The sequence below is a fragment of the Mauremys reevesii genome, linkage group 24, assembly GCF_016161935.1.
Source record: "Mauremys reevesii isolate NIE-2019 linkage group 24, ASM1616193v1, whole genome shotgun sequence".
Lineage (NCBI taxonomy): Eukaryota > Metazoa > Chordata > Testudines > Geoemydidae > Mauremys > Mauremys reevesii.
Genome location: NC_052646.1, coordinates 419,536 through 433,089, shown reverse-complemented (window position 1 = coordinate 433,089; position 13,554 = coordinate 419,536). Strand labels below are relative to the sequence as shown.

Genomic DNA, 13,554 nt, shown 5'->3' with positions numbered 1-13,554 from the left:
TCGGACGCAGCAAGGATATTGTGCCTCCTCATCCTCCAGGAGAGGGATCCATGCCGAGTGGAAGCCAGCGACGGCCGGTGCCGAGAGGCCTTGGTGGTACCGGCGATCCGGTGCCGAGGGAGCGCTCCTTGAAGACTAACCAGCGCTCGGCGCCGAGAGCGGAGGAGCAAGAGCTGCCTCCCTCAGGAGCTGTTTGAGACGAAAGTCCCGCTCCCCTTTGTTCTCGGATTAAAGGCCTCACAAATGCGGCACTTATCTGTGAGGTGAGATCCCTCGAGGCACTTAGGAGAGGATCTCTTGTTGGCATCGGCTTGTGGCCGGCCGAGCATTATAAAACCCTGTGGACCGGGCATCGGACCCGGCACCGGGTGAGGGGATGGGGATAAACCCCGAACCCCTGTGAAATAAATACACTATACTATACTACAAACAAATAAAGTTAACTACAACTATAAACATCTGAACTATATACTTAACGAGAGAAACTACGAGTAGCTAGGGAAGTGGAGGTCAGCTAAGCCGCGCTCCACTGTTCCAACAACTGACACGGGCGGTAAGAAGGAACTGAGGGGCGGATGGGTCGGCAGGGGGTATATATCCTGCGCCATAGCGGCACCACTCCAGGGGGCGCCCAGCCGACCCACCGAGTGTTGCTAGGGTAAAAATCTTCCAACTAACGTGCACGCGGCGCGCACACACCTAACTGGAATGCATAGGAGCAATCACTCTAAGAAGAACAGCCTTCGTGGAAGGTCACGGTCCCAACCTCAGAGGGAGAAGCTGAGTGGACTGACTCCCAGGTGAACTTCTGAGAAACGGTGTGACAAAGGACCTAGTGCAGTTTTTGGGAAGCCAGAACCAGGGATCAGGTTATTAGAAATGACCCAAACAATGCGATTTCTAAGGTTTTTGGTGTTGTCTCCTACGTGCATTCCACTCACAATGTGTCCGACAATGCAACTAGACTCTCCTGAGGAGAGTCAAAAGGCCCATAAGGGGATGGTAGAACTTGGCCAGGCTGAATGCTTCAAGGGACTCCAACTGTCCCTTATTCTTTCCTAAGTCACCTTTTTGTTTTTTGGCTATTTCCTTTCATATGGGATATGGTTAGCTGTTACAATGTCAATGTATTTATCTGGCACGCCCTCTGATCTAATATTAGTGGCAGTGAATATGCAGGATATGGTGCCACTTTGAGATTAGTTTGTGGTTACTGGCGTTGATACAGAGAATTTAGCAGGAATTGGGGCAGTGATCTGAGGGCATACAATTCCCCTTGATTTTGGATATGGGGATTTGGATATGGGCATCATATTTATAGGTTTAATGACTCATATACCAACCTGCCAACATGTGCAATCAAGGTTATACATCCCTCTGCTTCCTAATACTGGATGCCTGGGCCTTGTGCTGCAGCTCCATTTAGGCTCCTCGCACCTCCACTGCGATTCATATCAAGGTGTATTCAGTGCCTGCACACATGCTGTCAGCATCCTTTCTACTACAGGCTGTACAGCAGCAGGAAAAACAACAGCACCACAACTATATCTGCTCAGTATGCCAACAGTGATCAGGCACTGTGATATTCAAAGGAGATGGGGCAGCCATACAACTTAAAAAAAGGCTGTAAGAAACTCTGAACACATCACAGGAACTGTTGGGACAAAGAAGCAAAAAAGTGAAATCAAGGACGTGTGAAAGAAAAAACCCCACAAGTCATTAATAGGAAAAGTTTTTCCATTTAATACTAGACTCTCTCAGGATTGAGATGCAGGCTTTTTATGCAATTACATCCAATGTTAAAATTGGTAATACATAATTTACAAAGATTAACATCAAAACAATGATCTATTTAGATATGCTTTTGTAAAAAGGAAATATATTAGCAGCATTTATTTTCAGCAATCACACAGCCTACACCCATGCAGACTAAGAGTTCATATCTATTTGCAATAATGTAGTGCTTCCTGGTCTTAAAACAGCGATCCTGGTGACACACTGGTCTTCTCATTATTATAAAATAACCAAAAAATAAAAAAAGTCATTAATTTCTACACCAGTAAGAAAAACAATTCTTTGCACTTACCTAACATTTGATTGTCTAAAAAACATTTTGTTTAGTCTTTCAACAAAAGAAAGATAAAATGACAGAGCTAGTGTCTTGCTTCTGTACGCACTTTATTTTTTAAAAAGTTTTTAGTGTTTAACACCGTTTGAGACAATGATTTCTGTTATTAACTAAATGAGACAACCCAAAATTTTGGACATGCGATATTCCTACTACACGCATGAGTATTTTATACTCAGGGTTCCTGGTACTGTACAGTGCTTCTCTACAGTAAGAAAATATTCCAAACTATTTTCTTATTTCTTTTTTTTTTAATAAAATATTTTTTTCCTCAAAGGGTTTTTTCCTTTCTTTTTTTTTCTTTTTAAATCAACACATAAAAGTTAATGGAATGAGTCATGTTCCACTAAGAGTAAAATAATAATTATAATAATAACAAGAATGTACATTAGGACAAGCTTGGTCCATTAAAAAGGAACATGTAACTACCGTATTGCTTTACATCCACGCAGCAGATATATACAACTTGGCACATTAAAAACTGGTTTTTCTTATAAGAACATCTAAAACAGGACTGTATATGCATATGTACGTCTGAAAGACAAAAAAGCAAAGCTATTTTAAAGGGGCAGTGTATGCCTACTGCCCCCTCCCTTTGCCACTAGCAGGGCCTGACCCAGAGACAGATGACAGCTTCACGGCACTGGCTATTGGGGAAGGTTACATGTTGAAATACAGGGGATCCCAGTACAGCACTAGTTTATGGCAAACTATGGCAATCACAATTTCATGCAGTGAAAAGTTAGCGCCTTGGCTGTAGCCTTTGGAGCAACACTTTCATAACGGCAGAGAGAGGGAGTGGTAAAATACACTGTCTCTTTAAGAGACAGACGTTTTAAGCTGTACAGTTAGAACACAAGAATAGTGTTATTAGTTGATATATTCTACAGTTCACAACAAATACTCGCTCTGAATACTGCTTGACGGTTCATGTAGTGAAGGTTTCTTTTTTTATCTTCTTTTAACAGATTTTCATTTGCACAACACATTGGACACACAAGAACCACAGCTTATCAAAAAAAACAACAGCAATGGTGTCGTCAGGATTCGACTCGCTTTATAAAATTTCTCTGCAGAAAAAATGTGAAAAATTACACACCCCCATTTCAGGATGCGGAACAACAAGTGCTTCGAACAACCAACTCTTGTTTCACTCTGAGCTGACTGGGGGCTTTTCCTCTCTACCGATTAAAGGAGCATCTGGGCACTGGCCGTTACACGGTGAACCTTTTATACATCCTGGTACATTTCTTTCCTCTCTGAACTTGTGCAAAACTGAGGCCGCTCCTTTAGGACAGCCTTTATTTTAATCCATTGGGCCTTCACCCTCCCTACGGACTTCATACATTGGTACATGCCTCTGGCAGTGCCAACGGTATCTTGTACAATCATAGGACAACTGGTCTGTATGGGGAATATTCTCATCAGAGTAAATCAGTCCTCATCCTTCTATTTACCCCCTCTTTTTCCCGCCAAGTGGGGACATTAAGCAAAAATAAATTAAATCTGACCATCTTGGACAAATAATCACAAGGTTTTCTCAGTACCTAACATCAATACAAGGCACGCCCAACAACACACACACCATAAGAGCACTGCAGAGCAAGGCAGGGCCACCTGCCTGCCCCGACTTCTAAGTGCTAACTGTATTTATGTCAGTTTTCTTCTACCCATCTCTCCTTGGTTGTACAGGAAGGAGGGGGTTTCCCCATCAGTCTCTAGCAGACCTGGTAGTGGACTCCAGATCAAAGTCTGCTGCTGGGACATCACTTCCTGAAGCTGCTCTCCAGGATGGTGAGAGTACGCCTCCTCAGTTTTCTTCCTGATCCTTCCTCCAGCAGGTAAGTGACATCAATAGCTGCAACAGACCACAGGGTTCTTAGTAAGGAGCTGATACAGTACTACTCATTGTACCTGATGCTCTAGTATTAATCCCTGTAACGTGACAGAGAAGTGTGGTCTACTGGTCTGAGCACAGAAACTCCTAGGCCCTAATTCTGATGTTACATTAAACTCTTTCTAAGGCATAGGGCAAGTCTCTAAAGAACTGATCCAAAGCTCACTGAAGTCAATAAGAGTCTTTTAATTCACTTCAGTGGGTTTTGGATAAAGCCCTCAATCTCTTGTGCCTTTCTCTCAATCTTCTCATCTGTAAACCAGAGACAATAATAATTAAACTACCTATCTCATTGGAGGGAGGGAGTGAATAATTAGTAATGACAATGCAAATTCAAAAAGTTCTATATAAATGCCTGTTTCATTATTAACAGGAGATTTCACTCATCTATTTAGTGGGAATTGCAAATGCTTCTTATATAAGGCCCTACCAAATTCTTGGTCCATTTTGATCAATTTCACGGTCATAGGATTTAAAAAATCATAAATTTAATTATTTCAGTTATTTAAATGTGAAATTTCACAGAGTTTTAATTGTAGGAGTCCTGACCCAAAAAGGACTTGTGTGAAGTGGGGGTCGCAAGATTATTGTATAGGAGGTGTGGTACTGCTACCCTTACGTCTGCGCTGCAGCTGGCGGCGGCACTGCCTTCAGAGCTGGTCAGGTGGAGAGAGGTGGCTGTTGGCCAGGAGTCCAGTTCTGAAGGCAGAGTCACCGCCACCAGCAGCGCAGAAGTAAAGATGGCAGGTACGGTATTGTCACCTTTACTTTTGTGCTGCTGCCTGCAGAGCTGGGCCCTCAGTCAGCAGCTGCCACTTTCCAGCCACCCAGCTCTGAAGGTAGCAGTGCAGAAGTAAGGGTGGCATGGTATGGTATTGCCATCCTTACTTCTGCACTGCTGCTGGTGGGGCATCACCTTCAGAGCTGGCCACCTGGCCAACAGCTGCTACTCTCCAGCCACCTAGCTCTGAAGGCAGTGCAAGAAGTAAGGGCGGCAATACCACAACTCTCCCTAAAATAACCTTGCGTTCCCCCTGCAACTCCCTTTTGGGTCAGGATGCACCAATTCTCACCTGTGAAATCTGTATAGTATAGGGTAAAAGCACATAAAAGACAAGATTTCATGGCGGAAGACCAGATGTCATGGTCTGTGATGTGTTTTTCATGGCTGTGAATTTGGTAGGGCCCTATTCATAAGAATGGCCCTATTGGGTCAGATCAAGGGTCCATCTAGCCCAATATCCTGTCTTCCGACAGTGGCCAGTGCCAGGTGCCCCAGAGGGAATGAACAGAACAGGTAATCATCGAGTGATCCATCCCCTGTTGCTCATTCCCAGCAAACAGAGGCTAGGGACACCATTCCTGCCCATCCTGGCTAATAGGAAACATTTGTTAGGAGAACTCTGGACACAAATCATGTCCAGTAGCAATGAGTTCAGTTAAAAGCATTTGCTTTACTAATATGCTGTGCATGACTCCAAAAACAAACCTAGAGAGGAAATCATTGTATTGCAGTGTACTGAGGGAAGGGGTGTTTGCTCACCATTTTTCCCTGGGATTTTCTCTAAGAGGTTGAGCAGGATTTGATTAAGTCTCTCTCTCTGAATATGCCGCCTTTCCTCTGGAGTGCACAGTTGCCTTGTGACAGAGTTACTTTCCTCCACCTTTTTATCATTCTCACAGCCCTCACTAGAGACTGCCTCTCTCTCTGGCTCTTCCAGGCTGCGCATCTCATTTGAAGCTTGTTCTTGGCTTGCTAGCACATCCTCAATGAGTGGAAGAGGATCTTCTTCTTGGTTCAGGTCTTTGATCTGTGGCTTTGAGCGGTCTGTCTTCCATGATGATCTAGCAGGGAGAGAGAGGTTTAAAGATCATAGTTTTGGAGACACTTGACAGAAAGGTCAATTGTCAGTGAGTCAGCAATCCCAGGGGCTTATGAATTTTCTATGGTTTGGAGCCAATCACACAGTAGAATCCATGAAGGGGAAATCTGCAGCCAGACACAGTAATTATAAAGCATGAGAGGCAATGCCCATAGCATCAGCTTACCCTGCAAAGCTGCAAATGTTATTGCACATTTCCTGGGTTACTTCTGCATATTTAAAAAATAAAACATAATTCTCCTACTACCCTGAAAAATTATTTTTTTCTCAAGTGCCTAACCTCAGGATCCACTGAGAACTTTCTCTCTAATCTTCAACAGTCTTGACTAGGTGTTTCTAACCCCCCAAATGGCATAAGACTGGGATCTCTTTGAGCCTCATCCTGATGTCAATCTGCACCACCCTCTGTTTAGGGATCTCTAGTGGCTATTCTGCCTTTGCAGTGGTGGGCCCTACGGTTCCCGTGACAAGTCTCAAACTGCTTCTGCCCACTTTCAAGAGCATCTAACCCCCCTGTCTTTCTGCAAATGTGTTTTAGGAGGATTGCTGCTGGCTCCATATTTATTACCGTTCCCTCATGTTCCCTCTCACTCGTATCTGTTTGAATTTTGAGTGGGTTGTTTTTAATTACTTGGCTTTACTGTTTTTACAGCATCTCAAGGGTACTGATAGGACATGGGTGCTTTACAAATAAAAACAACTATCCCACCTCTTTCACTAAAGAACAACTCAGTAGGTAGGACTCACCTGCCTCCATTTCTCTTGTAGTTGTCTGGTACATAATGAGGCTACAACAATAATAAAGGTCACAGTTAAACAAAGCACTAAGAGCTCAGCATTGGACAGTATAAAAATATCACAAATTAAATCCAATGTAGAAGGAAGAGCTGGCCTGCCTCATGCATTGGACTTTAGTGGCTTAGGAAAAGGGATTGAGACCCATCATGATAAATACAGGGTGAAGGCAGAGAACTAATCACCCCTTAGCACCAGTCCCTACTACTCATCTCTTAACACCGCAGCCCTCTAGGTTTCCTGGGTAAGTTTCAAAACCAGTGGGATATTTTGCTATAAAACACTCCTATTCAGAGAGGCTGATTTTCCCTCTGTAGGAATATGGATAGAACCTCTAGATCAACTACAAGAGCTTGTTGCTCCTGAGGAGGAGGGGCATTGCACTCCATGGTCTGGTAGCCTATCTGGAGTTCTCTTCTTGATAACAGACATGTCATTTTCAGTGCTGAAGGTCAATGATATGCAATTTGATGGAGCTGAGAGAAAAAATTTGAAATTGCTCCTGTTCTATTGAGAACCGTTGTTTAGGGTTGGCTGCTCAAAACAACTTTTAGCCGAGCCCGGACTTGGGATAGTTAGACACAGAATGTGAGATGTGCTTACAGTGTAAGCAGCTTGGGACAGGGAGCAAGTCTCTAAATAAATTAATGTTAATAATATTACTATTAATATTAATGCCCAGGAGTACAAAGCCAGCACAGACAGGGTAACTGTGGGGCTATTTTCTGTGAAGTTCACTGAAATATGAAAATGTGCTGCAACTGCTGAATTGTTGCTTGAGTCAAGGTTCAAGTTTTCTCCAGCCAGGAATGTCCTTGGTGAAAGCAGCACTGGGGTTTCTGTTGGAAACCAGGATGTTTTCGGCCATACACATCTCCATTCATTCTAAGTGCATTTTCCTGAGAATTGGCAATGGTCTGACTGCAATCAATTTTCTTTTCAGATTATTTTCTGATCAACTTTCTATCCAGTCTGAGTGTAGTGTTAACATGTCAGTTCTCCTTGGTTTACCAGGCTTCATTCAGAAGCAGGGAGGCAAGAGTTTTCCAAGACTGTGTTCTGTCTTATATTAAGAAACTGAATGGTCATTAGAAGAGACACTTACTGAGAAGTCTCTCTTGGGTGTGAGTTTCTTGGGGAAGTGGTCAAAGGCATACGGCTTGGTGCAGACAGGATAGCGATTCCGGTGGATTTTATAGAAGAGGTGGGCTGATTTATCAAGGCGGTAATCACAGATATACACATCCTGCTCCTTCACTCCTTTTGGCCTCCCTGCAGTTACAGCAAAAACCAAAGTACATATAGCATTCCAGGACAAGAACAAACAGCATACACTATGGTATAGCGATTTATTGTGAGCACTTACACTGAAGTCCCAGCTACTCTTGTTCTATTAAATTCAGATTCGTAACAAACAGGGGAATCTCTAATTCAATTTAACAAAGAAAATTCCTTGCTCTAATCCCACTACGCACCCGTCCACATGTACAATATATAAAAAAAACTAATGAGTAGAGAAGGAAAATGCAAGGAGGTGGGGCTGAGGAGAGCTGATGTGAAGGGTAAAGAGGAAGAAGGGAGCATTCTCTACTGTAAGTGTTTATTTTCTCACCGAGTAAAGCCTGCTTACCTTTACAGTAGGTGTAGAGGTCCAGCACACAGCAAGTCCCCACCACAGCTTCTAAGGGGATAATCTCATACAGTGGCACCCGGAACAGCTCATTGTGATAAAACCTTCGGGAAGGGGAGTGGTGGGTTTCATGTGGACGGAAATAATGATGACCAAATGCAAACCGCTCCTCTCTGTTGAAAGGTGTGAGAGACAGAGAGACTATTTCCCTTGAGCTGTGGTTTTGACTTCACTTCATGCCCTACATTCACCACTCTTTTTGAGTTATCTATATTGCCCTTTTAGCATTGGTTATGACCACAGACAAGGTCACATCAATGAGCCTTGTGTTTTCTTGTTTACCCTTTCAGCAAATACCAATTCCAGTCTGATCTCTAGATCTTGTGTCATAAAAAAACAATCTTTTCTTTACACTATTTAAAGAAGACTATTGCAAGTTATTCTATTTTTGGCAGATACACAAAATGTCTTGAGTGCAGAAAGAGCCTTGAACATACTTTTCATTTTTCCAAAGTTTTTCTATGCGGAAGATATCGAGTTTCTCTCTGTTAATGTGGGACAGCAGCCGGTAGGACTGCCGGACAGGGTGCCCATCTGGAGTTCTTCGGCTGTCTCTCATCAGATATACGCAGTCACCTGGCAATAGGCACAAGAGACACATCCTGTAAAGAACGTCTCGTGTGACACAGTGGCCGAAAAACAAAGAAGAGGCTGGTTTAGTTAAAACAATAACATGACACAGCTGCCCCATATTTAACTCTGAAAGAGTAAAATACAACTAATGCAGAGACAGCGAACAAGGGTCAGATTGCCTTGGTCTCCTTCATGATACATTCTACTAGCAGAGAATTAAACATAACGTGAATTTTATGTCCCCAGCCAAAAATGATGATACAGATTCATTGATTCCAAGGCCAGAAGTGGTTTGACCTCCTGTATAACACAAGCATAGAACTTGCCCAAAGTAATTCGTAGAGCATATCTTTTAGAAAAACATCCACCCTTGATTTCAAAATTGTGAGTGATAAAGAATCAACCATGATCCTTGGTAAATGGTTCTAATGTTTAATTACCCTCACTGTCAAACAGTTACTCCTTACACCCAGTCTGAAATTGTCTAGTTTCAACTTCCAGCCATTTGATCATGTCATACTTTTTTCTGCTAGACTGAAGAGCCTATTTGCTTCCCATGTAGATACTTACAGACTTTACTCAGGTCACCCCTTAATTATCTTTTTGTTAAACTAAACAGACTGAGCTCCTTGAATCTCTCACTATAAGGCATGTTTTCTAATCCTTTAATCATTCTCATAGCTCTTCTCTGAACCCTCTAATTTATTAACATCCTTCTTGAATTGTGGGCACCAGGAATGGACACAGTACTCCAGCAATGGTCACACCAATGCCAAATACAGAGGTAAAATAACCTTTCTAGTCCTACTCGAGGTTCCCTGATTTATTTTTCCAAGGATCATATTAGCCTTTTTGGTCACAGTGTCGTACTGGGAGATCATGTTCAGCTGATTATCCATCATGACCCCCAAATCTTTTTCAGTCACTACTTCCAAGGATAGAGTCCCCTATCCTGTAAGTATGGCCTACATTTTTTGTTCCTAGATGTATACATTTAGCAATATTAAAAACACATATTTTGTCTGGCACCCAGTTTACTAAGAGATACATGGTGCTCTGAATCAGCAACCTGTCTTCTTTATTATTTACAACTCCCCCAATTTTGATGTTATCTGCAAACTTTATAGTGAGGATTTTATGTTTTCTACGAAGTCATTGATAAAAGCATAGGGCCAAGAACAAATCCCTGCAGGATCCTACTGGAAACACATGTGACTGATGAAGATTCCCTGTTTAAAATTACATTTTGAGACTTATTGGTTAGTCAGTTTTTAATCCACTTAATGTGTACCATGTTAATTTTATATTCTAGTTTTTTAATCAAAATGTTATGTGGTACCAACTCAAATGCCTTACAGAAGTCTAAGTATATTATGTCAACGCTATCATTTATCAACTAAACGTGTAAACTTATCAAAAAGATATCAAGTTAGTTTGACAGAATCTATTTTCCATATACTCATGATGATTTCCATTATTCTCTTTAAAGTATTTTTTAATTGAGCCCTGTATCAGGCGCTTCAGCATCTTGCCAGGGATTGATGTCAGGGTGACGGGCCTATAATTACCTGGGTCATCCCGTTTATCCTTTTTATAAACAGATACAGCATTAGCTTCTATCCAGTCTTCTGGAACTTTCCTCATGCTCCAAGGCTTAATGAAAAATCAACATTAATGGTCCAGTGAGCTCCTCAGCCAGCTCTGTTAAAATACTTGGATGCAAGTTATCTGGACCTGCTGATTTTAAAATGTATAACTGCAGTAGCTTCTGTTTGATGATGATGTGCTAGCACCACATGATAAGACTATATCATGTTTTTTCCCCAAATACAGAACAGCAATATTTATTGAATACTTCTGCATTTTTTGCATTAGTGATGATTCTACCATTTCTATCTACTAATGGATCAATACCATTGTCAGTATTCTTTTTGTTTCTATATATTAAAAAAACCCTCCTCATCATCCTTAACTCTGTTGGCCATAGATTTCTCCCTGTGTCCCTTTGCTACCCTTATCAATTTTCTACAATTCCGAACTTCTGATTTATTTTCATTACTATGAATTTCCCCTTTCTTCCAATTTTGTTATATATATATATATATATATAAAAATAAAAAACAGCTGGCTGGCTTCACTCACTTCTAAACCACTTCTCATAGCAGGCAGGTAAAAAAAAAAATAAAGTTCTTTCTTCACGCAACACAGTCAACTTGTGGAACTCCTTACCTGAGGAGAAGGCTAGGAACTACAGACTACAACAGCATTTAAAGAGAAACTGATAAATTCATGGTGGTTGTCCATAAATAAATGGCTATTAGCCAGGATAAAGTGAGATGTGTGTAGCCTCCTCTTTGTGTCAGAGGATGGAGAGATGAGGAAGGAGAGAGATCACTTGAGACTACCTCCCTCTGCCACTCCTCTGGGGCACCTGAATAGACAGAGCTGGGACCTTTGGTCTGACCTGGCACGGCCGTTCTTATGTTCTTATGTAACCAGCACAGCCTTATTCCTCAATTGTGGCTAGTAAGGAGTTCTTAAATGATTCCCAATTATCAATCACATTTTTCTGATTAAATTCTTCCTCCCAGCTGATTGAGCTCATAATTGTTTTCAGCTTTATGAAATTCGCCCTATTAAAGCACTGTGTGTGTGTGTGTATATATATATATATATATATAAAACTTGTGCATTTTATTCTGCTTGCACATTATACATGCAACCAAGTCATAGTCATGTGCACCCAAGCTACTATTAATTATTAGCTCAGTTATCAGTTCTTCTTTATCTGTTAGGATAAGGTCTAATAAAGAATTCCTCCCTGTTGTCTACAACATATGAGAAAATAAAAATAAATTATCAAAGGGGGTAGGACTGACAGCAAAAGAGGATTTGGCTAGTAAAACATGTTATTCAAATTTGTAATCGTAACTGTACTGTTCTCTAGGCTACCCAAAGAACAAGTCATTGATGGGAAAGAAGATCACTGATCAAAAAAGCACTAAGCCTCTGACTACTCTCACAGAACTCTAACAGGAGTAAAGCTCCTGAGAGATACATGCAGCTCAGAGGAAATAGATTAAAGAGGGCTGAGCAAAGGGAGCATTCTTCAGAAAAAAGTTAAATAGATCATTTGTCAAATTTGTACATATTAAAAAGGAGCTCTGAGACTCTTCCCCTCAAATCTATTTCAGGGATTTACAGTGCTGCCCATCACCGTAGTAACTGAGATATATATATTGCAATATGTCAAGAAATGATAGACATAAAAATGAAAGCTCTTTTTTCCTATGTAGCCCTAACATGTGCCCTGCTGCCATAGGCCTCTCTTAAAACCCTTTGGCACACAGAGTTAAGGGCTTTTCTTCAGGGAACACCTCCTTTTCCTAGTAAAAGGCCCGTGAGGCAAATCTTCCATGCTGAGATAGACTGCTGGCCACCCAGCTGAACACTGGGAAGCAAATCAGTATGTTTAAAATCTTTGACTTATTTGGGGGAGGGATAGCTCAGTGGTTTGAGCATTGGCCTGCTAAACCCAGGATTGTCAGTTCAATCCTTGAGGAGGCCACTTAGGGATCTGAGGCAAAAAAAAATATAAAATTGGTCCTGCTAGTGAAGGCAGGGGGCTGGACTCGATGACCTTTCAAGGTCCCTTCCAGTTCTAGAAGATTGGTATATCTCCAATTATTACCTTTAAATGAATAACGTTTCAGTTTTTAAAAACAGAGAAGCAACTTTAGCCCCCTCTGCCACCCACAGGGAGACAGCAGAACAACTCCAGCATCCACTGTACACGACTCTCACCTTTTAGAGCATCCTGAAGTAGAAACATGGCCAGATCGGTGAGGGGGAGAGTTGTGGCTCAAATGCATTTCGTCATTGACCTCTGGACACAGGGAGAGCCTGTCCGCAAAGCCAGGGCTCAGATGACTAAATTCTAAGCATATTTTCATTTGGAAATTTACGCAAAAATTACTCATAGGTGAAACAGGAATAACTCCCCCTTGACCCTGAAAGGCAGTTTGCAGCTGTGAGAGTGCCTCTGTGCCACTGTTCCTGCTCCATGGGGTGTCCCAAGAGCTGCGCCAATCTCAGGCCATTGGTGAATTTACGGTATGGAAGTTCCTGTTAATTCTACAGAGTACAACTCCAATTGCAGAGTTTCCTAGCTCTGTATGTTGGAAAATCTATGCCGCCCTGTTATTCTGACAGGTCTGTATTGAATGGGTGGTTCAAAATTGACCTCAGTACATTAATAATACTTTGGGTGTCTCAAAAAAACCAAACCAAACAACAACAACAAAAAAACCTAGTTGAAACAGGAACTAGAAGAAAGAGAAGGAACAAACCTAGAAGCCCAACATCCCCCCAATCAGCAACCCAATGACAGAAACCAAAACATAAAGAGGAAACCAAATGTCTTTGGAACAGCAAAGAATCCTGTGGCACCTTATAGACTAACAGATGTTTTGCAGCATGAGCTTTCGTGGGTGAATACCCACTTCTTCGGATGCAAGCAGAAGGAACAAATGTCTTTGGTGTGGCCAAGATGGTTGCTGCAGAGGGATTCTAAGAAAGGCTGAGGAAA

At 41.8% G+C, this 13,554-nt stretch overlaps 1 protein-coding gene across 5 annotated transcripts in view; it reads right to left on the bottom strand.

Moving 5' to 3' along the window:
* Positions 1–1,719: 1,719 nt before the first annotated feature.
* The window catches only part of ASH1L (ASH1 like histone lysine methyltransferase), a 154,342-nt gene continuing 142,507 nt past the window's right edge, over positions 1,720–13,554 (bottom strand). For 2 of the 5 annotated variants that reach the window (XM_039512673.1, XM_039512675.1), the window contains exons 23-28: positions 8,831–8,969; positions 8,334–8,506; positions 7,809–7,975; positions 6,656–6,696; positions 5,569–5,870; positions 1,720–3,986 (exon numbers count right to left, since the gene is read on the bottom strand). In XM_039512673.1, the coding sequence (XP_039368607.1) occupies positions 3,895–3,986; positions 5,569–5,870; positions 6,656–6,696; positions 7,809–7,975; positions 8,334–8,506; positions 8,831–8,969 (914 nt within the window). In that variant the 3' untranslated portion in view covers positions 1,720–3,894. Of the gene's footprint in view, positions 3,987–5,568; positions 5,871–6,655; positions 6,697–7,808; positions 7,976–8,333; positions 8,507–8,830; positions 8,970–12,781; positions 12,904–13,554 lie in introns of those variants that run through there. The other 3 variants (XR_005591038.1, XM_039512676.1, XM_039512677.1) reach the window with 3 other exon arrangements.